This window comes from Archocentrus centrarchus, chromosome 24 (genome assembly GCF_007364275.1).
Source record: "Archocentrus centrarchus isolate MPI-CPG fArcCen1 chromosome 24, fArcCen1, whole genome shotgun sequence".
Taxonomy (NCBI): domain Eukaryota; kingdom Metazoa; phylum Chordata; class Actinopteri; order Cichliformes; family Cichlidae; genus Archocentrus; species Archocentrus centrarchus.
The window spans coordinates 14,440,420-14,465,076 of NC_044369.1; the positions used below are offsets into that span (position 1 = coordinate 14,440,420).

Sequence of the window (24,657 nt, forward strand, 5' to 3'; positions counted from 1 at the left end):
AATGGATGCACAGTATCATCCATTCTTGGAACACAAATCCAGACTAAATGACTGGGAAATGATCAATTCACTGTCAGGTTCAGAAGGTTCAGTGGGAGTTCTTTGCTTCAAAAAAAAAAAAAAAAAAAAAAAAAAAGAGAGAAGGGAAAAAAGAAAACCACAAGTCTTTATCTCTCACTCCAGCCATTAATACACATTTTATAGTCCTTTTTACTTCTCATCCTGAGACTTTCATACAAAAAGGACATGCAAACATGAGTTGACTTATCTTCAAACATTTCCCTCCCAGCTCAGGAACATCTGCCATATATATATTTTCTCTGTTAGAACTAAATATTAGGCATTCTTCATCAGCAAGACAGCATTACTCTTTCCTCTATAAACAGGAGTTTTATCTGGCATAAACAGATATTTGGTGATGAGCCCATGATGAAGTGTAGGAGTGAAAATTTAAGCTGGATCCATAAAGGTGCCCCAGTAAACCAAAACTGTTTTCATGAGCACTCCACACACAATCTTGAGTCAGTTCATGTGTGCTTGTGGAACTGCAGTGTTCAGACTTGCCTGTAGCCTGGAGATCTGGATGGGTGAGAATTTTCTGACTCCATTCACAGAAGGAACCAATCTATTGAAAAGGGCCTTGGTGGTAAAAGGGGAAAAAAAAAAGTTATTATTCAAAGTAAATTTAACTGATTCCTACAGGAGGGAAAGACCTATGTTTAACTGACATTTAGATAACAAGACAGCATTAAGTACAGACAGGGAGGATGACTCTCTGAAGTTACATGTGGTGCATCAAAAGCAGGACTACAGAACTAAATCAAATGCTTAAAAGTTACCACAGAATAATTTACAGTCACTGATTATGATAAATCTACAGCAAACCACACACATGACTGAGTGCAAAACACATCCATAATGTCATTATATTCCACGTGCATTTTATTTCAAACTAATTGCTGCTATATGCTGCCTCCACACAGTCACCTTGTCTGACTGCGTCGCCTCGTGCAGCATCCTGGCATCAATGGCTGCTGCCATCAGGTTATTGGCAGCTGTGATGGCATGAATGTCACCGGTCAAATGGAGGTTGAACTGCATAGAAATTTTGAAGAAAAAAAAGAAAAAACAAGAAATGAAAGGATTACAGACGAGACATCAACATGCTACTGCAGAATTGTACACTGTAAGATTGAATGAGTGGCCCCTATGGACACAAAACCTCTAAAAATGGGGGGTTAATGGGCTGCACTCAGCATTTGATGGCAGATGATGAATGTGGGTTCAAGCAAAGTAATATTCCCATGGCTTGGATTTTGTTCCTTGAGTCTTTAAAAATATTATCACACATTTTCTCACAGTTTGACACGAGCCCTTTGATCTTAAGACAAACATCTAACTTTTCGTGCATTTAAAAGAAAGAAGTTCACAAGAAACAGGGTAAATTGAGAGAATAAGGGAAGGAGGCAGCCTTATTGTAAGCCTACAAGTCTGGGGCTCCCCCCCCTCCTTCTCTGTGTCTTTATGGGCATTGCCTGTAGTCACAGCTCCGGGGTCATGAATGTGTGCTTATGTGTCTTTTTGTAAAAACTATTGTGAGTCTTTGCATGCCTTAGGTCTTTGAAGCCTGTGCTTATCCTGCCAGGGAGCACTCTCAGCTTGTCTGTGTGTCTTACCTCCTCCATAGGGATGACCTGGGCATACCCACCTCCCGCAGCTCCCCCTAGGCACAGGAGGAGAGGGAACATGGTGAGAAGCAGACAACAGGACAAGGACATACAAAGGAACAGTGTTGAGTGTTGGACTTTAAATGAACTACTCCACTCGATAACAAAATGTAGAGCTGACCTCACACGGACATTCAGTGACAAATGAGAAAACACTTGTTTTTGGACAAAATAATTTGGGGAACGATTAGCTGTAAAATAAAATAAAAAGCATCCAGATGAAGGAATGGCAGGGGGCACCCAGCGATGACAGCATACTCTTCAGAGTGGATACAGTGGGGAAATCATTTGTAAGTTTGCTCATTTCCAAAGAAATTAATAGTATTTCCTTTTTTTTATGGTGGTTTCCCTTTTAATGGAGAGTGACAGAATATCAACCAAATATCTGAAAAAAAAACACATTACATTAAAATTTATAAATGGATTTGCATGTTACTGAGTGAAATAAGTATTTGATACCTAAGCAAAATATGACTTAATACTTGGTGGAAAAACCCTTGTTGGTAACCACAGTGGTAAAATGTTTCTTGTAGTTGGTCACCAGGTTTGCACATGTCACAGGAGGGATTTTGGCCCACTCCTCTTTACAGAAACTTTCTAAATTCATTAGATGACTTGGCTGGTGATTGGCAGCTCGAAGCTTCAGCTGTCTCCACAGATTTTCTATAGAACTGCAGACTGGCCGGGCCACTGCATGACCTTAATGTGCTTCTTCTTTAGCCACTCCTTTGCTGCCTTGGTGGTATGTTTTAGGTCACTGTCATGCTGCGTGGACAGGTGTATTTATACGCATAATTAGTTGAGATCAGGAGTATCTGTAATTGATTGATTTATTGATTGTAATCAGCACACAGCCAATCTATGGGAACCAGATCTCTGGCTGGGTTGTAAGGCATCAAATACTTATGTCACTCAATAACATGCAAACCCATCTAGAACTTTTATGCAATGTGTTTTTCTAGATTTTTGGTTGACATTCTGTGTCTCTCCATTAAACTGAAACTACCATAAAAATTTGAGCAAACTTACAAATTCAGCAGAGGATCAAATAATTTTTCCTCCCACTGAAAGCCTAGTAGTTAGAATAAAGACCCAAGTATTCATTGCTGACCTTTAACTCCAAAAGTGGGTCCCTGGGAAGGCTGACGCAGACAGGCAAAGGAGTTGAGCTTAAGGTGGGCAGACAATGCCTGGACTAAGCCGACAGTCACTGTGCTTTTACCTTCGCCCAGTGGGGTGGGAGTTATACTGAACAAGGGGAGAAAATAAGAGATTTTCAAATATCAGATTTTTATTTTGTGCATTACATGACTTTATACTTAACTGCTGAGTCCCTCAGAGGTCTATACTAGGACCTATCCTTTTTCTTTAGTTAAATACATTATCATGTGGCCACATTATACAGAGAAATAACACTGCTATGTTGATGATACATAGCTCTATCTCCCAGTAAAATCCACAGGCTCAAAGCTCTCCAATCTTACACACTATCTAACCAATATTAAAAAATGGATTTGTGCTATTTTTTTTAATTAAACTCAGATAAAACATAACAGAAAATGTTTTAATTTTGGATTCTTCAAAGTAGGCGCCTCCCGCTTAGATGACAGCTTTGAGAAAGCTGTAATCAAATCAAAAGGTGCATACTTTGAAGAATCTAAAATCTAAGTTTGGTTGGTTTAACACTTTTAGGTTTACTACATGATTTCTTGCATGTTCCTTCATAGTCTGCTTGACTTCAGTATTCATTTACAATGTAAACTTTTGACTGGTACTGTATATGAGGAAGGGCCTCTGGCATAAAAAATATCTGGCAAATCAAACATACAAAGCAGCTGCTGTGGCTTTCACTGTATTATATTAAGTATATTCAATTTTATTTATATAGCACCAAATCACAACAACAGTCACTTCAAGGCATTTTATATTGTAAGATAAAGACGCTACAATAATACAGAGAAAACCCCCAACAATCAGATGATCCCCCCCCCCCCCATAAGCAAGTACTTTGTGACAGTGGGAAGGAAAAACTCCCTTCTAGCAGGAAGAAACTCACAGCAGAACCAGGCTCAGGGAGGGCCAGCCATCTTCCCCAACCGCTTGGTGGTGAGGGGAGGATCTATGTGCATGGCTGTCATTATCATTCTCATTATCTTAAGTAGATGATAAACTATGTCCAATCCACTAAGTTTCCCTTCAAACTAATTCCACAAAGAAACAGGAGTAGAATGATTGCTTGCATTACTTCCCTTGCTTTTACTTATTTTCTTCCCATTTGATAAACTGAAGGTACTGGAAGGACTAAGAGAAGATTTGGCCAATCAGTAACTCACCCAGCAACCAGAATATATTTTCCATTAGGCTGTGATTGGAGGCGGTCCAACACAGAGAGTCGAACCTTAGCTTTGCTCCTCCCGTAGGCTTCAAGCTCTTCTGGCAGCAAACCAATCTCTTCAGCCAACTGATCTATTGGTTTTGGCGTCTGAGCTCTGGATATCTGTAAATCACTGACAGAACAAATATATGCTATGTGGATAATGCCTCTACACACTACATCTTATTCAAATAGCTTTCAGGTGAGGTCTACAAGGATCCTGGTAAGATAAATGAGGTTAAATTCTAGTCTTCACCACATAGTGGTCTATACCTTGGTACAGGAGTTAAGGGCTGAAGTTTGAGGGTTCGTAAATCCCAGGGTCGGTATTCCTGACCCTGGAGCCACCGACTGCAACTTTGGACCACATTCTAATGGACAAAAAAAAAAGGAGGATAGAGAAAGATGAAGAATGAGTAAGGAGGAATATCACAAACAAAAGAGAAGAGACATATAGGAAGTATGTACCTGTGTTCTGTAAGCTGCTATGAGGTATTCTAATCCAGACTTTGAAGACAAACCAAAGGTGTTTTCATCTAAAACAAATAGCAATAGGATTAATGCATATGACGTGCACAAATATGCACATGGAAGCAAACCAGTGCATCTTAAACTGCAATTTTATTCAATTTTTAAACAATAACTTTAACAAGTTTCTCTGCAGTGCAGAGGTTTAAAAGCATTTCATGTTCACTATAGAACAAGTCCATGGAGATACAATATATAATGCAATACCTTTCTCCAGACTTGGCTCACAGCGAATGATAGCAGCCCCTGGTCTAACCCAGGTGGGTGGAATATACATATTTCCAGCACCCTGCACGATCACAGCATCAGCCTGCATCACCTGGTAGTGGTGGTGGTGGTGGTGGTGGTGGTGGAGGGGGGGGGGGGGGGGGGGGGGGGGGGGGGGTTGAAGAGTTTGAAGAGTTTTGTGCATTTTGTAGGATGACAACACAAACAACATTCATAACCTGAAAAATCTTCTCCAGAAAAATGTCTCTGAACATTTTCCACTTAGCAAAACTGCTCCAGTGACTTGTTGTAAAAAGAAAACACTGACCCCATGTGGTCAGCAACTAACATTGCATGTAAGGAGCGCCACAAAAAACAGCACAACTTCAAGAAGTACAGGAGAATAACAGCTTTAACATTATAAATCTCTAAAGTGCTCAAATATATTCCTACACTAAGTGAGTATGTATAATTTTGACCCAGTGGAATACAGAAAATCCAAAATAAATTAAAACTTGGGCACCCAATTCTTGCTTTTTTAAAGTTATTGAAGATTATACTGTACAATTCCAGCCTGGAAAACAGTTCAATTCAGATTACTGTATAGTGTGAGTACACCCTATCACACCTGTCCCTGCAGGTTCTTGGAGCCCCAGTGACTCTTCAGAGTGACCATTCCATTTCTTTCAATCAGGCACTGCATGGCCAGCTGAAGGGGTCCTTCTCCTCCAACCAGCACCACACTTTTTCCTTCCAAAGAAACATCTGTAGAAATGTTTAAATCTTCATCAGTAAGTGGAAATGCCTTGAGCAGCTGAGTTTGTCAATGGACTCCCATTTCATTTATGTCTTTGGTCAAAATTATATAAAAGGATAATGTAAAAAAACTAACAATCTTAAGTTGTGCATGCTCATAGAGCATGGTTCATCATCTCTATTAAAATGCCTGGAAATCTTTACTAGTGATAACAGCAGTATTGAGAATATCTAAACCTGGAGTATGACTTCTTCCCAGTGCATCTTAAGCCATATCTCACATATGTCCCCAATTCAGAAAATTGCAGGAAATTAATAATCAAAAATTGGCAAATATTTTCCAAAGTCACACTTGTCTTGATAAAAACCATGAAAATGGTATCATTTCCTGTTTGGTGCAGTAAAGTAGCAGATCTCAGGAGGTAACGGTAAGAAATACTGATTACATTTTTTTTTAATTATTATTTTTAAAAAAATGGTACGATTAGTAGATATAGTTGTTTTAGTCACAATTTGTCCAGCCTCTCTGTCATGTGATTTTAATGTCATTTTTATCAGTGTATCTAATTTAATCGCCAGTGTTTACAGATCGTCCAGTCAGAGCACAGTTAGGACCAGTTAATGCAAAAACATTTCAAACACGTTTGCTGCAGTTACATTTTTTTTTTTATTCTAACTGAAGATTTTGGGTCAAGTCTTTACACGGACTGTAATTTAATACAGTCTATTAGTTACATACACCAATGTACACGCACTTAATCAGAACAGTGTAACTCGCTGCATTTGTCTTTCTCAGTGGCTAAAAATATGCACCTAGTCTATTTCTGGCACAAGCAGCACAAAGCAGTCAGACACATAGATGGTTCTAGAGCTTCTTGTTAGCTTTCAAAATAAGAGACTCAGTGCAGACTAAACACCCCGCTTCTGAAATGCGTCCTGTGTGCTCTGACGCTGTGATAAGAATTGAACAAAACTATACTGAAAGACTGATTTCCTTCAGAACTCACCGTGGTTCTCCAGGATATCCAAAACCGCGCTGGCTACAGGAGGTACAAAACCTTTGCTCAGGTCTCCTCGTATCAGACGGCCCATATTCATATCCGATATACTAAAACAGGACAAAAAATAAATAACATTTTTTATTTAGCGAAAGCCAGCCAGTTTTTACAGGCCATAACAGATTCATTTGTAAAGTGCTATGGATAACAGTACACATATTAAACTCACACATCACACAATCACATGTGATAAATGTTAATGATACAGCTCAGTACTGGCTAGTGACATATAAGAATATATAGTTTTCTTTATTAGTTACAGTTAGGGTATAAAAACATTCACACATACTTTTAACATGCAACAAAAATAAAATAGGTCTCAATCAATCAAAATCCCCACATATACTTTTTTCTGGATAATTTCTCCTTAACTGAACCAGGTCTTATCAATTTGCCATGATTAAGAAGGGTCCCTTGCTAATTTTCTCATCACGTGTCTACACACACTGAACACAAATGTCTTAATTCTGTGCAGCCCTTTCTGATTTGGGTCAATAGGACACGCACCATGAGTTAATTCATTTATATTAAACTGGAACAAAGAAGCACAGCTGAAGCCATCTACCTGCCTGGTGGCTCAAACAGCATGTCTACTGCAGCATTTGGATCTATTTTAAAAGTAAACAACCTTACATACATGTATACATTGATAGAAATAATAAAAATTAAAGGTCTCACAGTGCATTTCATAATAGGCTGTTTATGACTAAATATGTCTGCCCCTGCAGGTTTTTACCTTTCTATGTCCTTCTCGGGTTTTAGGGTGTTGAGGACCCGACTGGTGATAGAGGCCGGTGGGAGGTGAAGGTAGACACCATGCACTCTGGGGTCATCATTCAGCTTCAGCAACTCCTCTACAATCTGCATGCATACATAAATGAAAAAAAAAACAAAGAAACAATGACACATATATGAAATCTTGCCAAAAAACAAAAAAAAAAAGGCAGATGCAATCATTGTGAAAAGATACCAAACACAATCGGATACCGCTCGTGCATGTGGTGAGTGTACAAAAAAGTCAAGGGCATTTGCTTGAACACAGGAAAAGCGAGAGAAACAGCACATGCACCTTCATGTAAAAGGTCAGTGCTGATTGAGCAAGGGAAAGCGGCAGTGGAAATCCCTGAGGATGTAAAAAACAGGAAGACAGGAGAAAGGGGGACAAGCTAACGTGTAAAAGTAGATCAGTAGAGAAGCTGAGTTCTCCTAAGGCCAGACACGGCAACATAGATGATCCACTGTCAGCTCAAATGTCTGAGCTATTCCCATGAATTCCTTGTGTCTGTGTGGATCAAGTGGCAAACTCCAGCTGAATGAAGAGAGTCAAGAGGGTTCCCCTAAGTCTCAGTTACATAATGCTCGAAAAATCCATTAGGTGGCATAAAAACTGATTAGGAAATAAAGCTCAAACTGGGGTAAAATACTTGCCCATAGCTCTGAAGACCTTAACACACAGCCTCTATAATCACATGCTGCACAAACACGAGAACAGTAATCATGTAGTGACTTGTTTAACATTGAGGGGGGGAGGAAGAGTTCTCAATTAAAAAACAAACAAACTTGTGAGTCACATCAACTTACGTCATCTTCACTGCACTCCTTCGCCAGACAAACCTGAGTGACGTTCAAGCCGATCTGCGGACGAGGAGAGAGCAGATATTTTGTAGCCGCTAGAAGAGAACAAAATGGCCACGCTTAAGGAGAGAAATCATATAAAGGAAAAGCAGTGGTGTGGATTACCTTTCCTGCCATTTTCTTATTTATCTCCAGCATGCCGTCATCTTCACCTGCCTTTGACATAAAATAAGCACACTGATAAACAACACGCAGAGCCCTGATAATAGAGGAAATCTATAAAAAAAAACCTTCAGTAAAACAGATACCCTCAAGGTCAAGGGCAAATTAAAGCGAAGCAAGAGACTTCTAGCATGGCGCCCCTCACTTGGATGAAGCAAATATGTAGACTACTTTTTCTCTAGGTATTAACAACATTTGAAGACCGCTTGCCACAAAATCAAACCTTGTGTTTTCGCTCGGTCTTTTGTTCTGTGAGGGGATTCTACACAGTACTTGTGTTTATCCTTACAGTACCTGTAGAATGGCTAACAAGGGTTGGATTGCTGGGTTTCTTCTCTGCAGAGTCACAATTGCCTCCCTGGTGCTCTGAACCACTTTCCTACAAGACAAAACAACCTCATTAGAAATATCCATCAACCTATTAATGGGTACACACGCAGGATAAAAGACCCACATCAGGAAAGTGGATAACACCCTTTATACTGTAAGGCAAAGTTCACTGGTTTCACCGTATTTGAATTACTGTGCAATCTACTTCCTGTTAATATTCTAAAACTATTTTTTTTTAAACAGACAGGGGATACAGTTCTAGAAATTTAAAGCATTCTGGTGTCCACACACTAAAAACCTTTTGCATCTCTGTATGTGGAGTGAAGCTGTGGAACGAACATGACCCAGTTTAAAAGGTGGTACAAAAACATGGTTTTTGCAAGGTACAGGGAGAAAGAAGGGCTTTAAATAAGTGTTCTCACACACTGTGTGCGTGTATATGTGTATGTATATGTACATACACTGATCAAGCATAACATTATGACCACCTTCCGCCCAGATACCACAGCACACCTTCAGGGGTCTAGTGGAGTCCATGCCTCGATGGATCAGGGCTGTTCTGGCAGCAAAAAAGGGGACTGACACAATATTAGGGAGGCGGACATAATGTTATGCTTGATCAGTGTATATGTGTGTATACAATACACTAAAATATCTCCTGGCATGTTTCTGGTACTAAAAACCAAATATATACAGAAGAATATATAAAGAAGGATTTATGATAGGATTAAATAAGTTTATACTTCTTCCTACAACTTTTTTGTACATTTACTGATTATTATTTTTTGGTTTTGTTTTTTTGTATTACTTTAACATGTTCAAAATACAGTCTATCTATCTATCTTGTTCATATATACCTTAACATATACAGTAACAGTCAAAAGTTTGGACACACCTTCTCATTCAATATATTTTTTTTTTTCCTAAATTGTAAATTAATACTGAAGTCATCCAGATAGCCTTACATAGCCTGGAGGTGTGTTTGGGGTCATTGTCCTGTTGAAAAACAAATGACGGTCCCACTAAGTGCAGACCAGATGGGATGGCATGTTGCTGCAAAATGCTGTGGTAGCCATGCTGGTTAAGTGTGCCTTGGATTTTGAAAATTGCCAACAGTGTCACCAGCAAAGCACCCTCATACCATCACACTTCCTCCTCCATACTTCACGGTGGGAACTACACTTGTAGAAACCATCTGCTCACCTAGAACCAAAAACTCATCAGACCAAAGGACCGATTTCCACTCGTCTAATGTCCATTCCTTGTGTTCCTTGGCCCAAGCCATTCTCTTCCTCTTGTTGTTCTTCCTTGGAAGAGGTTTCTTTGAATCGATTTGACCATAAAGTCCAGATTCACGCAGTCTTGTCAGAGCACTTGATGTTGAGATGTGTGTGCTTCTTAAACTCTCTAAAGCATTTAGGTGGGCTCTTATCTGGAGTCTGTTAACTTGCATTTTCTGAGGCTGGTAACTCTGATGAACTTAACCTGTGCAACAGAGGTAACTCTTGGTCTTCCTTTCCTGGGGTGGTCCTGATGAGAGCCAGATTCATCATAACGTTTGATGGTCTTTGTGACTGCAATTCAGGATACTTTCGTTTCTCGTTTCGTTTCGTTTACTTTCGACTGTCGTTTTTCTTTACTTAGTCCAGTAGTTCTTGCCATATTATGAACATTACTCAAATAGGGCAAAATACACTTTTTTTTTTTCACTAAATAATTCCATATGTATTTCTTCACAGTTTGGATGACTTTAATATTAATCTACAATAAAGACACTATAAATACTGAAAAAACACTGAATTAGAAGGTGTGTCCAAACTGTTTACTGGCACTGTGCTTTATAGACACACTACGATATATAAAGTTCAAAATGTAAAACATTAACTCCATCAAGCTCGCTTCTAAATACATCCACACGATTCTTTAATACGTGAATAAACCACTTTATGCAAGTCACATTACAATCAATACAAATCGCATTGATCTACATACATTTACGTTAGCATCAGTCATGCACCCGTGTGTGTTTTTACTCAGTTCCGCATGAATTCAGGAACATGTTAAGTATCGCATGTTTAGCAACAGCAGAAAGGGGTTGCATCAGCTGGCTGGTCACTCTATAATACCGGGGACACGTGCAGAGCTGGCTACCAGCCAGGGGCCAAAGAGCCGGTGAGACCGGAAATACAGACTACCGTTGATCACCTCAGTAAACGACACTCCGACGAACTGACCATTCGGCGATAGTGCACCACATTCAGAGATTTAAGCTACACGGCTGTTGTTGTGATTATTGTTTTACCTCACATGGTTGCCGTACTCAGACTCATCCTCCCTTTGAGACTGTATCTCAAAGTTGGCGGTTAACTTCGGGTTGGTGCCGGTGCTGGAGGTAGCGCTTGCCGCCCGGAGGATCACTCCACCATTGGTAAGACCTACCGGTAGGCATCCTCGCAACAAACCGGTGAATCTGCTTCCAGGACGGACTGGATGTCCCCGGAGACTGCCGCAAGCGCTGCGAATTAGAGCCAACTTCATTGTCTTTTTAAAAAATATAAATAATAAACTAAAATAAGCGCGACTAAAAAGTGTTTCTTTTGTTTTCGTCTCTGGCGGCGGTGGTTAGCCGGCTTCCTTGGAAGGAACAAAAAAAAAGTTGAGGTTTCAACAGGGTGATGATGGAGGTACGCTGCGTTCACGGGCAATCGGAAAGCTGAAAAGCTAGCGGTCGGTGCGCTTGAACACTACCCGCTCCCGCCCTCCCCCAAATGAGCAAATCCCAATCAAATAAAGGTCTTTTATGACAACACAATGCGTATACGAGGAAAATGTGGATGCTTTGTTGTCAGTGTGTATATGCCTATGCAATATGTAATTGTGTAATAATTTGTGTGTAAAACACGTGGAATCGCGGGTTTTTCCTTACTCCAAGGTCACCGGTATAGTTCGACTGCTTGAGTAAGGCAATAAATGGCAATTTATTTATTTATTGCTTTGCAGGTTTAGATGCTCTAGTTAAGCCATCATTTCAAAGTCCCCAGAAGTTTTGTTTTGAAAATCCGGGGAACACTTCAAAGCAGCAACCTAATGAGAAGGGGGTTGAGACCACGCGCATTTACGTGGTAAAAACGCTGAAAAAAATAGGTCAGTGGGTTTAAAACCCATCTCAGATAGTGGGCTAACATATCCATCTATCCCAGTGTAATAATGTAAGCATGGCTAATAATACTATATGTGTCTCAGGTTCATTAAGAATCACTATGGATCTCACTCAAACATACCTATTCACAGGAGGCCAATCACTATTAAAAATCATCTTTCAGTTTAGTCTAGCCCAACTTCACATGTCATGTCATGTCATCCTCCTGTCTTTATATTCGGATTCTCTATGAGCAAGCATTTAGCAACATACTCTTAAACCAGAGCAGCCACACTTAAATTAACAGCATGTGACAGCATGCAGAGAGGATGGGCTGGTGGCCTAAGTTCAACTGTTCAGTTTAGCCACATGAGTTTTTCCCCATGATTGAAGCATAAACCCAGACGTTATTTTGAAGGTACCAATCATGCAAATTAGCTGTATATCAGAAATATGGCAAATAAGGAATTTCGCACAAGATTAAGAAGATAAGAAATCCCTTTATTAGTCCTTAGATGGGGAAATTCAGTATAGCAGCTGCAAAGGTATAGTACAGAGCACAAACAATAACTAAGATACAATTGGAATAAAAATAGAAAGAATGATTACAAAAAAAAATCTGTATACACAATATGTACAGTATAAACAATATGTATATAATGACAGAATATGTTATATGACAGATTATGTTACAAAATGGATTATATTACACCCATTTATTGCACTAAATAAATACCTAACCTACTTAAAATGAAGTATATTTCACAGTACTAGTAATAATAGTGGTAAACATAGTGGGCTAATTCTATTTCAGGGAGCAGTGCTGGTTAAAAATTCTGACTGATGCAGGGAGAAAAGACCTGAGATAGCGCTCCCTCAGACATTTTGAGTGCAGCAGCCTTTCACTGATGGAGCTCTTCAAAGCTGTCCCAGTGTCTTGCATGGGGTGGGAATCATTTGACAACATGGAAGACAGCCTTGCTATCATCCTCCTCTCAGTCACCACCTCCACAGTGTCCAGGGAGCAGCCCAGGACAGAGCTGGGCTTCTTGATGACCCTATTGAGTCTCTTCCTGTCAGCAACAGTAGTACTGCTACCCCAGCAGGCCACACTGTAAAAAAGGGTTGATGCCACCACAGAGTCATAAAATGTTTTCAGAAGTGCCCCCCTGCACCCCACAAGTTTCTTTGGCACCAATCTGAGAATCATATGCATCTACAGGGGTTGGACAATGAAACTGAAACACCTGTCATTTTAGTGTGGGAGGTTTCATGGCTAAATTGAACCAGCCTGGTGGCCAATCTTCATTAATTGCACATTGCACCAGTAAGAGCAGAGTGTGAAGGTTCAATTAGCAGGGTAAGAGCACAGTTTTGCTCAAAATATTGCAATGCACACAACATTATGGGTGACATACCAGAGTTCAAAAGAGGACAAATTGTTGGTGCACGTCTTGCTGGCACATCTGTGACCAAGACAGCAAGTCTTTGTGATGTATCAAGAGCCACGGTATCCAGGGTAATGTCAGCATACCACCAAGAAGGACGAACCACATCCAACAGGATTAACTGTGGACGCAAGACGAAGCTGTCTGAAAGGGATGTTCGGGTGCCAACCCAGATTGTATCCAAAACACATAAAACCACGGCTGCCCAAATCGTGGCAGAATTAAATGTGCACCTCAACTCTCCTGTTTCCACCAAAACTGTCCGTCAGGAGCTCCACAGGGTCAATATACACGGCTGGGCTGCTATAGCCAAACCTTTGGTCACTCGTGACAATGCCAAACGTCGGTTTCAATGGTGCAAGGAGCGCAAATCTTGGGCTGTGGACAATGTGAAACATGTATTGTTCTCTGATGAGTCCACCTTTACTGTTTTCCCCACATCCAGGAGAGTTACGGTGTGGAGAAGCCCCAAAGAAGCGTACCACCCAGACTGTTGCATGCCCAGAGTGAAGCATGGGGGTGGATCAGTGATGGTTTGGGCTGCCATATCATGGCATTCCCTTGGCCCAATACTTGTGCTAGATGGGCGCGTCACTGCCAAGGACTACCGAACCATTCTGGAGGACCATGTGCATCCAATGGTTCAAACATTGTATCCTGAAGGTGGTGCTGTGTATCAGGATGACAATGCACCAAATACACACAGCAAGACTGGTGAAAGATTGGTTTGATGAACATGAAAGTGAAGTTGAACATCTCCCATGGCCTGCACAGTCACCAGATCTAAATATTATTGAGCCACTTTGGGGTGTTTTGGAGGAGCGAGTCAGGAAACATTTTCCTCCACCAGCATCACGTCATGACCTGGCCACTATACTAATAAATTATTGTTATCTAAAACCAGGTGTTTCAGTTTCATTGTCCAACCCCTGTATATGAAAAGAAAACAAACTTTTACCCTTGTGCTAAATAAATAGTTCAAAAGATGCAGATAAATATACTGTAGATTAAGAAACAAGTGAACATATGTTCTACAGCAGGAATACGGTCATCCATTTCTAAAGCTCTTATACATTCCTTCCTACATCAACTATCCAGATAAAGAAACACAGTTTGGCTCTGTGCTATCAACAAACAACTAAGCTGTCCTTTTGGCCCATGTTGGAGCCAAACCATGCAGCACTAAACAGAGGACAGATCATTGTGCCCCAGAAGCCTCCAGCAGGCTTCACCTCCTCAAAACTGTGAAACTTTCACCAAATAATACAGGAGTTGACTCCCAAAAAAACCCATTGCACACAGGTCTCCTGGTTTTACCACTAGACAGACAGTTGGGCTGTATTAATGAAAGGGTGCATAAATATTTAACTAAACTGCTAAGGGTCATAACGAACTGTGTGTGTTATAATCAGGAGCATGTAGCCTAGAGAGAATAAAGCCACTGAAAACCAAACTTGTGTGTGCCAGCTGTCTCTCTCTTCCTACACAAACACAAGTGTGTATTTGCAGAAGTCATTTGGGTGTGGCTGACAAACTCTTGATGTCAGTTCATAACTGTCAGGTGTCCTATCACAGCTTTAAGAGCCCACATTTTGCAGGTAAATGGTCAAAGAGTGAGTGGATTTGTAGAAATCCCCTTAAAAAACACACACACACACACACACACACACACACACACACACACACACACACACACACACACACACACACACACACACACACACACACACACACCTGTCCTGCTAAATTTTAGCCTTGAAAGATGCATAAGTGAAGGTTAGCGCTCTGTTGGTTCATACAAAGCTGTTCACACCTTGTCCTGCCTACACCAGTGATTCCCAAAGTGTGGGCTGCCCTCCCCTGGTGGCTGTGCAGGTACTGCAGGTGAGTCTCGACATAATTTTACTTCCAACAATTAAAATAAATAAATACATAAAAAGAAACAAATAAATTCATGTAATATTATCAATCAAAAGTATTCAAAAGTAGTAAGTGTATTTTAAATTACGCGTTTTCTTAATTTCTTTTACACACGTCTGATCCAGAACAATTTTATTTCTCTTGATAGTTTGGGAATTGCAATTGATGGGATACCTCACGTGCCAGGAGAAAAGCTGTTGATAGAGACTCAGCAAATGAATCACCAGGAGAACAACCCTGATTTCAAGTGTGGGACCAGAAATCATGTTAGTCTGGTGTGTTGATCGGACATGAGTTTCTGTTTACAAACTGAACGCTCCTGAGGTGCAGGTCACTGCAAAACCAAACCAATCGGTCCTCATTCCTAAAGTCACGTGACTGCGTTTCCCCGCAGTGTCGCAATTCCACAGACTGACAAAATCCACGACAGAATTTGAGTTTTTATTCCAGAGACTACAGCACTGCTAACACGTGGAACTCTTTTTTTTTTTTTTGCGCTCACAGTCCAGACTTCAGAGGATGGCTGAAGTTTGATCTGTAAACAATAAGAGCAAAGCAGGTGAGTCTCTTCCCTTTAATCTTGTCACTATGCACGAGGTTATTTCACTTTGCTGCATATGAAACTCGCTTGTATGAAATATAAGATTAGTTATCTCTTGAGTTAGCATTTCTTCTAAAACACTTTTTTTTTTTCCTTACAGATTTGATAATGTTTGAACCACGTGTTTAGCTTCTGATCCACTGAGATAACCACAGTGTGCCTTGGTGTAGTTTACTGTCATTTATCATGAATATATATATATATATATATATAGAGGTACTGCAGGTGCTTAAACTAAAAGCAGGGACAAAAGTATGAGATAGGAGGATGATGAAGGAGACTGGTGTAGTGACAATGCCTGAAAAATCAGTGTTCCTTTTTGTCACACTGAAAATGCTTTGGCTGTTTCTCCGAAATGTAACTCTATCTGATTTACAGAATCTGATGCTCACTTTTTTTAAAAGTCAGAATGAATCACTCTTTGGTGAAAAGCAACACTGCTGTCTACTCTTTGCTGAACTTGTTAGGCCAGTGATTACTGGTGGGTGGATTATAACTGAAGGAAGAAGGATTTTTTTTTTAATCATAATACTCTGAAAAGCAAACAAGAGGCTGAGAGAGTTTAAATTAAAATAAAAAAATATTTCTTCAGTGTGCCTGAGAAAGATATGCTCCATCTCACAGGTTAGCCTAGATTAATGGGTTTGTTTTACCAATGTGTGTTAGATGAACAATAATGAGAGAGAGAGAGAAAACCATCCTGATTTCTGTAACCTTCACTTGTTCCCCAGAGCAACCATGAGGGACAGACTGAGCCACCTGCAGGCGATGTCCAGTGGCCCCGTTGAGCCAGCGGAGTATGCGGAGTCCACGCGCTCTGAGTCACTCAGCAGTGTTGAGCTGGACAACAGCCCTGCTCTGTCAGAGATCTTTTCTCAGGCACAAGGCATCCACAAAGACATCCAGCTCATCCGCCTGGAGGTGAAGAGGCTTTGTGAGCAGAACTCCTGTATGTTTCATGGCACTTCCACAAGCAGTACTGAAAGGGACTCGATTGGAGCCGATATAAAGGCACGGGCTGAGAATGTGCTGGCACGCCTGCGTGACATGGATGGGACAGCGCACAAGTTAGAAGAAACACACGGTGCAAATTCTGCTGTGACACGTATCGCCAGAACCCAGTACGCTTGCCTCAGTAACGGCTTTCACAATGCAATGTTCGACTATAATGAGGCCGAGATGAGCCACCGGGAAAACTGTAAAGCCCAGATCCAGAGGCAAATGGAGATAGTGGGGCATGAGGTGACAGGAGAAGAGGTGGAGGAGATGATTGAGAAAGGTCAGTGGAACATCTTCAGTGACAATGTCGTGACTGAAGGTAGAACGGCCCGTTTAGCCCTGTCCCAGGTTGAGAAACGACACCAGGAGCTGCTAGACCTGGAGAGCCGTATCAAGAGCATCCATGAGATATTCCTGGACATTGCCCTGCTGGTAGAGGAGCAGGGCTCCATGCTGGACTCCATCCAGAACAATGTTCAGAAAACTGATGAAGGCATACAGGATGCCCTATTCAAAATTGGCAGGGCCAAACGCCATGACAGCAACAACCTATTTAAAAGAATATTTAAAAGGACATAAGTAGCTTAAGATGTTTTTTTTTGTTTTGTTTTTTTTAAGTTGGCTCAGTCCCAACATGAGAAGGAGTTAATAAAGCTACTTTTGGCCGCTCCCTTATTCACAAGGGGTCATCACAGCGGGTAGCTCCACATATTTAATTTGGCAGATCTTTATGCCAGATACCTTTCCTAATGCAACCCTAAAGGGGTTTGTGTCTAATAACATTTATTAAAAAACAAAACTCTGTGGCTTTCAGAAATGTTCAGGAAATTAATAAAATTGCTAGTAACATGATTGCTGCAAAGTGTAAGGCTGAATGATTCTTTAATTCTTTGTGGTTTTTCAGTTTTTCCACAGAAATGAACAGGAATATTACAGTTCTTTGGCTGCTTGTCAGAAATTTCCCATTCCCTCAAAGGGTACCAATAATGAAGCATTTAAACTGAGATTTCTTTTATATCGATTATGCAGGAAATATACTATAATGCACCATGTACGCTTTAACACATTTTTTTCCAGGCCTCTGAATTAATAAAGCATAACATAATGAAGGACTGTATATGTGTAGCTCCTGAATGTCTGGAACATAACCTGTTGATGGACACAAGTAATTATGTGTTCTAATCAGGGTACAGTGCAAAAAAAGCTGGTAAAACCACACAAGTCTGTTTTCTCCTGCGCAAACACAAGCCAGTCCTGTGACAGTCATGTGGGCGTGGCTGGGAAAATCTTTACGCGGGTTCAAATCAGCACAGGCTTGACTCACTCAGCTCAGAAACTGTCAGGGAGCCCGTTGTAGCTTTCAGAACACACATATAAATCCTGCAGTTTAAGGGTCAAAGACGCAATTCGTGATCATGTGTTGTCACAGCGTTTGCAGGCGTCCCGCTCACATACAAACAAACTAAAGAACCTAGAGGTTTCATACCAGCAGTTTTGCTTATATGTACAAAGGGAGAGACAGCAAGTTTAATTTAGCACGCACTCGGATGTTACACGCCCGCTGCTCACACCTTGGCTCACACAATTGACGCACCCGAGACGCACAGTCGCTGCAAACCAGACCGACCGGGCTTCATTCCTGAAGTCGCAGTTGCACGGCGAGGCCGCGCTTCGTCAGGCTGACAGAACCAGCGTAAAATTCCAGCTTTTGTTCCAAAGATAGCAGCATTACGCATGTGGGGCCCAATGTTGCGCTCACAGCCCTGAGCAGTCGACTTCAGAACAAGAGGATGGTGCTGAGGCACCGCAGCCACCTGACATCAACGTCCAAACTTTGATATCTGTGGACTTAAAAGCGAAACAGGTGAGGATCTCTCCTTTAATCTTGGCAACCTAAACGAGATCGTTTCACCTCGTTGCTCGTGAAAGACGAATTAAGATAAAATGAAAACATACCCGTTTATGTTGTGGCCTATCAGATAATATATATAAAAGTGATTTATTTGGAATGAAAGAGACTAACGTGACGTATGCATAGCCTAAGACTATTTCCATATATTTATGGGGAAAAGTACACATTTCTTCTAAAAATCTCCAGTTATTATTAGAAATGTTATAATACTTGAGCCACATATTTACCTTATGATGCCTTGTGCCTGCTTGTAGCCTGTTATCAGTATTCATGACACTAAAGGGTCATAGAAAAATCGAATTATTTCATAGTAAAAGACTGAGCATTGGGTGAAGTGTTGGAATGTCTAGAAAAAAATACATTGTAATGATCAGGAGCACATGCATGTATTATATGTATTTAATTTGCTAGATTTCAGCTTAATTACGAATTGTATGAGGGCTGTTTTGATCAGGGATACAGGTTATCAGTTATACTTAACTAGAAAGCCGTGACAATATCAGATAAGGAATTAAGGAATGGCGTGGCAATGCCACAAATACTTTAAATCATGTCACCAATGTCCATTTTTCACACCGGCAATGTTTTTGCTTAGACAGTTTCTCAGACTCAGGGATAACTCTTTCCGATGTACAGAATCTGATCAGTTTTTAAAGTCAAAAAGAATCCCTTGCTAAAGACAGATCATAAGTCGAAAGAACTAGTTTGGTAGGAAGCAACACCTTTTTCTATTCTTTGAAGAACCTGTTAGGCCAGTGATTGGTCCTGGGTGGACACCCAAAGGAAGAAGGAAAATATTTTTAACCAGGTGTATGGAGATGTGTTTAAATATGAAAACAAAAATGAGTCTCAGTTTACTCAGTGTTGCACAGCTCAGGTCAGCCCCTTTTAAAGAGTTTGCTTTACCACTGTTAGATGAGCAACAATCGGAGAGAGAAAATTGTCTTGACCTGTGTAACTTTCACTTGTTCTCCAGACCAGCCATGAGGGACAGACTAAGCCACATGCAGGAACTGTCCAGCGGCCCTATGGAGCCAATGGAGTATGCAGAGTCAACTGTCTCTGGGTCCTTCAGTAATGTTGACTTGGAGGATGAGTTGCCACATGAAGCAGTGGTGTTTGGTGACAACAGCCCTGCTCTGGGAGAAATCTTTTCCCAGGCACAAGGTATCCACAAAGACATCCAGCTCATCCGCCTGGAGGTTAAAAGGCTTCGTGAGCAGAACTCCCGCATGATGCACGGCACCACCACCATGAGCACCATTAAAAGGGACTCTAACGCTATTGGAGCTGATATAAAGGCGCGGGCTGAAGATGTGCTAGCACGTCTACATGAGATGGATGGCACAACCCACAAGCTAGAAGAAATGCATGGTGCAAATTCTGCTGTGACACGTATCGCCAGAACCCAGTACGCTTGCCTCAGTAACGGCTTTCGCGATGCAATGTTCGACTATAATGAGGCCGAGATGAGCCACCGGGAAAACTGTAAAGCCCAGATCCAGAGGCAAATGGAGATAGTGGGGCGTGAGGTGACGGGAGAAGAGGTGGAGGAGATGATTGAGAAAGGTCAGTGGAACATCTTCAATGACAACATTGTGACCGAAGGGAAAACGGCCCGCTCAGCCCTGTCCCAGGTTGAGAAACGTCACCAGGAGCTGCTAGACCTGGAGAGCCGTATCAAGAGCATCCATGAGATATTCCTGGACATTGCCCTGCTGGTAGAGGAGCAGGGCTCCATGCTGGACTCCATTCAGAACAATGTTCAGAAAACTGATGCAGTCATGCAAGATGTCCTATTCAAACTGGGCAAGGCAAAACGCCATGACGGCAACAACCCATTTAGAAAGATGTTTTGCAGCTGTTTTCCATGCGTCGACTAATGAGTGCAACCTGCACATGCAGGGGGCCGTCATGGCAAAGGCGATAAGAGTGAGCTGTTAGGATATTAAAGATTTTCAATACGTGTCATGAAATTGTTGTGATTTTCACAATATTTATCAACATGGCCTTTACATTTACTGACTAATATTTTCTCAGGAATCAAAAGGGATTTGAGGGAAAGGGTTCAAACTACTGAGTTTAAATGCAAAAATCATTTGGGTTAAATTCTGTAAAACTCTACTTATGTAATTCCTTGATTTGAATGTCTGTAATAAAGGTTTGAGACAGGTGTCTCAAATAGCCTGCCTCTAATAGCAATACAATCTACAAAGACCTAGGCATGATGCACACTTGAAACAAACGGTACATGAAGGTATTTTTCAGCTTGCTCAGTCTATACATGGGATGCATTTATTAAGAAGTGACCTTCAGATATTTTCATACAATTTCTGGAAGTTCTTCTGGAAGTACATTTTTGTGCTGGCACTTTGGCCTGATGCAACAAAATTCTATTGTAATAACCTCGATGAAATATTTGGTTTGTGGTTACACATCTTTGTGCTAGTATCATGGATGATGTAGTTGAAGGACTGCAAAGATTACCAGTAACTGAGCATTTTAACATGGATTTATTTTTATATAAATTCTGCAGGGATTACACTAGTGATGCACCATGCACGCTACCTTTTTATGACTTCTGTGTATTAAAATGTTTCTGTCTTTTGTGGTGTAAATATAAAATATAGTTTAAAAATAACATCTGGTTTTCCTATTTAAATTTATAATTCACATGAACGCTGACATGTCTAAGACATTCTTCCTCCAACACACAGACACACCACTAGCACTGCAGAAAATCTAGACTTCCAGATCAGTAACAGTTATTTGTCATGATGCATATAATGCCATTAACCACACTGTCTCACCTAGACATATGGCACCTGTGCAAAATAAAGCTGCTTATTCTCCATTTTCCTCTATTTTTCTCATGAAATTTTCATAAACCCTTGTACTGGGAATGCCACTTAACGGGAATGCCATCTTACTTAATCCATTTGTTAGATTCCTGAGGTGAAACAAAGCTTGAGGAAGTATCATGTATTGCAGTGGGAGGGCCCAAGCAAGTCACCTGTGAATGGGGGTGGCAATCACACACATGCTGAGCAGAAAGCAGACGGCCAACTTCCTTCAGTAGATTAACCACAGGTTTTTCTAGATACCAAATATGTCGAATGAGACAAGCTGAAAGAATTTACTTCCCTTTTCATAGCGTGGAGGCTATTTAAAGAAGGTAAGACAATTTGATTTGTGAGGTTAATGATGTGTGTTTTGGTTGGAAAAGTGTTGCCGCCTGGAGACAACTGGATAATTGATGGGACTGCTGGTCATTTAATTAGCACTCCACATTATAGGCAGCTTGGGAAACTATGATTTATTCAGAGCCAAGAAGACTGACTTAATTATTTTATTCTAAGCTGTGACAACTTTGGAAATTAATGTTATTCACTTTAATGGTGCAGAATGAGGAAATAGATTTTCTGTGTTTGAGAAACTTGATAAAACGATAATTGCCATTCAAGTGCCGCAATTTGCGCTGCAACCTCAATTAAATGGAAAAGTCTGCTTTCAAATAAGATTGTGCCTTCCTTGTTCCTGGTTTAAATGAAGACATTTCTGTTGATCACTTAGCTGCGACTGCTGACAGGAAAAAGGCTACTGCATATAAAACTGACCTTACATGCATTGTGTGCATCAGCAGCTTTTTTCAGCAGTGACATATTAACTTTTTAGATGGATCTTGCAGTTCCCCCATTGGTAAATTAACAACAATGCACAATAATTTTCAAGCATGCAACAGATTGCTCAGTGTTTAATTATATTTTTTCATTTCTCCTTTGTGTCTCATCACTTTGAAGAATGCACGTAATACTCATTTTGAATTATGGATTTTATTTATTTATTTGATGACAACTTAGATTTATTTGCACACTCTACTGGCTGTACTAAAGATGCCCATGTAACCAAAAGTTTCTTCTTACACTGGTCTCTCAGGCAGAATGCGGGACAAGTTGGAGAGACTGCAGACTATAATCGAGCAGCAGGAGGTGTATGAGCCAAACTTTTATGAAACCCAGTATGATGTTGACAAGGCAACTTTGACTCATCAAGCAGTAATATTTGAGAACTCCCCAGCTATTGAGGGCATCTTAAAGGAGGCTGAATCAATACGCAAAGACATCTCCCTGCTCCACTTAGAGGTGGCACGTATGTGCGCCCACAATGAACGCTTTGCAACCTCCGTGCGCCGCCTGACTCTTCTTAAAAAGGATTGTGACTCCATTGCCAGAGGGATCCAACAGCGGGGGGAGGCTCTGTATGCACGTCTGCAGGCCCTGGGTAAACAGAGCAAAGAGCTGGAGGAGAAAGAGGGTTCCAGCTGTGCTGTTAGCCGCATTGCCCGTGCTCAGTATGAGTCACTGACCCGTGCCTTCCACGATGCTATGACTGACTACAATAAGGCAGAGGAGGCTCAGAGGAATACGTGTCGGGTGAGGATCCAGAGGCAGGCCTCGATACTGGGAAAAGAAATCAGTGATGAGCAGCTGGATGTGCTGGTGGACAAAGGTGGTGAGGGCTGGGCAGAGCTGTCTCAGGGACTTCAGAATCAAGGTGCGCCCTCGTGCCGCATGGCCCTGTCTGAGATCAAAGGCAGACACAAGGAGCTGGTGGAACTGGAGGCCAGGATGAAGGAGGTCCACGAACTGTTCCTGCAAATGGCCATACTAGTAGAGGAGCAGGGATCCATGCTCAATAACATTGAGGCTCATGTGTACAGCACTGAGGAATATATTGAAAAATGCAACTTTCACGTGAAGACGGCCGTACAGTACAAGAAGAAAAATCCTTTTCTGCAGTGTTGCCCCTGTCTACCTTGCTGTAAAAACAACCAAATTTTTTAGGATTGTGTTTGATGTAAATTAGTAAAAATCTGAATAAACATTTAAACATGCATGTGGAAGAAATGGAACTAAACAAACAAAGTGCAATATGTCGATGATAGATGATTGCACTAAATGTATGGAAGACAGTTCTTCCCTGGAGAGTGGCATAATATATTTCTTTGAAAAGGAGTCTATAATTTGATTTTATTTTGAAATAAAGTTAATATCACAGAATTTATCCACGTATGTGTTTTGAGAGAAGTTCAAACAAGAGGATGTCCTAAGTTGAGGCTGTTATTTTAAGCTGTTCAGTGATGCACAAAATAATTTTAATTTCCAAGAACTATGATTTAACTTGTTCTTGGCTCGTCCACATAATTCTTGAAAAGTTGGAGGAACCAGGGTCGTGAGAGTGGGTGGAAATATGGATAGAATAAAAACTATTGGTGCTGGATTATTAATTTATGATTGCACATGAGCAGTTGTGGGCTGGACAATGTAGGCATCACAGCAGGTTGGCATATTAGACGATAGCAAAAGTTACAAGTTGGAAATCATGCTACATTTAGTTGTTATTGAAGAGGGGGGTACTTTCTTTTTTTTAAAATAATAAATGCTCGTTTCTCCAGATACTTTGATTCTTGGAAGGTGAAAAGCTTTTGACTGCTGTATGATCACCTGACATTCAAAGCTATTTCCTGAATGTAAAACAAGAGCTCTATTGTGTAGCTTTTAAGTAAATGTCATGTCAGGCTTTGAGGACTTAGAAACTACATTACATTAACAAGTGGTGTGAGTTCAGGGAAGTAACGTAGACCACGTAGCCTAGACTATTTATTTTTGACCCCCAAATAATGAAGCAGTAAACACAAGCAAGCTGAGTAATCTGCTCAGGGAAAATTGCTTACTGAGTTGGTGAAGTACCAACCCCACAAGCTCATGAAGCTTTTATTTTGGTACTGCTAACCTGCAGTGTAAATTAGTAGCGCCTATCAGCTAAACATTTAAGTTCACCAAACATCATGTTTAGCTTTC

At 40.9% G+C, this 24,657-nt stretch overlaps 4 protein-coding genes across 5 annotated transcripts in view; 3 read left to right on the plus strand and 1 right to left on the minus strand.

The window, feature by feature from the left end:
- The window catches only part of mthfd1l (methylenetetrahydrofolate dehydrogenase (NADP+ dependent) 1 like), a 46,061-nt gene extending 34,608 nt beyond the window's left edge, over nucleotides 1–11,453 (minus strand). The window contains exons 1-15 of one of the 2 annotated variants that reach the window (XM_030721738.1): nucleotides 11,080–11,453; nucleotides 8,742–8,826; nucleotides 8,391–8,441; nucleotides 8,232–8,285; nucleotides 7,387–7,511; nucleotides 6,600–6,700; nucleotides 5,465–5,601; nucleotides 4,837–4,948; nucleotides 4,570–4,637; nucleotides 4,375–4,472; nucleotides 4,061–4,234; nucleotides 2,839–2,975; nucleotides 1,677–1,723; nucleotides 988–1,095; nucleotides 565–639 (exon numbers count right to left, since the gene is read on the minus strand). In XM_030721738.1, coding sequence (XP_030577598.1) covers nucleotides 565–639; nucleotides 988–1,095; nucleotides 1,677–1,723; nucleotides 2,839–2,975; nucleotides 4,061–4,234; nucleotides 4,375–4,472; nucleotides 4,570–4,637; nucleotides 4,837–4,948; nucleotides 5,465–5,601; nucleotides 6,600–6,700; nucleotides 7,387–7,511; nucleotides 8,232–8,285; nucleotides 8,391–8,441; nucleotides 8,742–8,826; nucleotides 11,080–11,315 — 1,608 coding nt within the window. In that variant the 5' untranslated portion in view covers nucleotides 11,316–11,453. Of the gene's footprint in view, nucleotides 1–564; nucleotides 640–987; nucleotides 1,096–1,676; nucleotides 1,724–2,838; nucleotides 2,976–4,060; nucleotides 4,235–4,374; nucleotides 4,473–4,569; nucleotides 4,638–4,836; nucleotides 4,949–5,464; nucleotides 5,602–6,599; nucleotides 6,701–7,386; nucleotides 7,512–8,231; nucleotides 8,286–8,390; nucleotides 8,442–8,741; nucleotides 8,827–8,901; nucleotides 8,970–11,079 lie in introns of those variants that run through there. The other variant, XM_030721739.1, reaches the window with a different exon arrangement.
- Nucleotides 11,454–15,717: 4,264 nt separating this feature from the next.
- On the plus strand, nucleotides 15,718–17,973 carry LOC115774621 (syntaxin-11-like). Its single transcript, XM_030721978.1, has 2 exons — nucleotides 15,718–15,843; nucleotides 16,617–17,973. Exon 2 carries the CDS (start codon nucleotides 16,624–16,626, stop codon nucleotides 17,461–17,463), a length of 840 nt encoding a protein of 279 aa, XP_030577838.1. The 5' UTR covers nucleotides 15,718–15,843; nucleotides 16,617–16,623; the 3' UTR covers nucleotides 17,464–17,973.
- A 261-nt stretch (nucleotides 17,974–18,234) lies between these two features.
- On the plus strand, nucleotides 18,235–21,536 carry LOC115774497 (syntaxin-11-like). Its single transcript, XM_030721824.1, has 2 exons — nucleotides 18,235–18,748; nucleotides 19,773–21,536. The coding sequence occupies exon 2, from the start codon at nucleotides 19,780–19,782 to the stop codon at nucleotides 20,677–20,679; it is 900 nt and encodes a 299-aa protein (XP_030577684.1). The 5' UTR covers nucleotides 18,235–18,748; nucleotides 19,773–19,779; the 3' UTR covers nucleotides 20,680–21,536.
- A 342-nt stretch (nucleotides 21,537–21,878) lies between these two features.
- LOC115774753 (syntaxin-11-like) lies at nucleotides 21,879–23,773 on the plus strand. Its single transcript, XM_030722150.1, has 2 exons — nucleotides 21,879–21,971; nucleotides 22,733–23,773. Exon 2 carries the CDS (start codon nucleotides 22,738–22,740, stop codon nucleotides 23,638–23,640), a length of 903 nt encoding a protein of 300 aa, XP_030578010.1. The 5' UTR covers nucleotides 21,879–21,971; nucleotides 22,733–22,737; the 3' UTR covers nucleotides 23,641–23,773.
- Nucleotides 23,774–24,657: the final 884 nt, after the last annotated feature.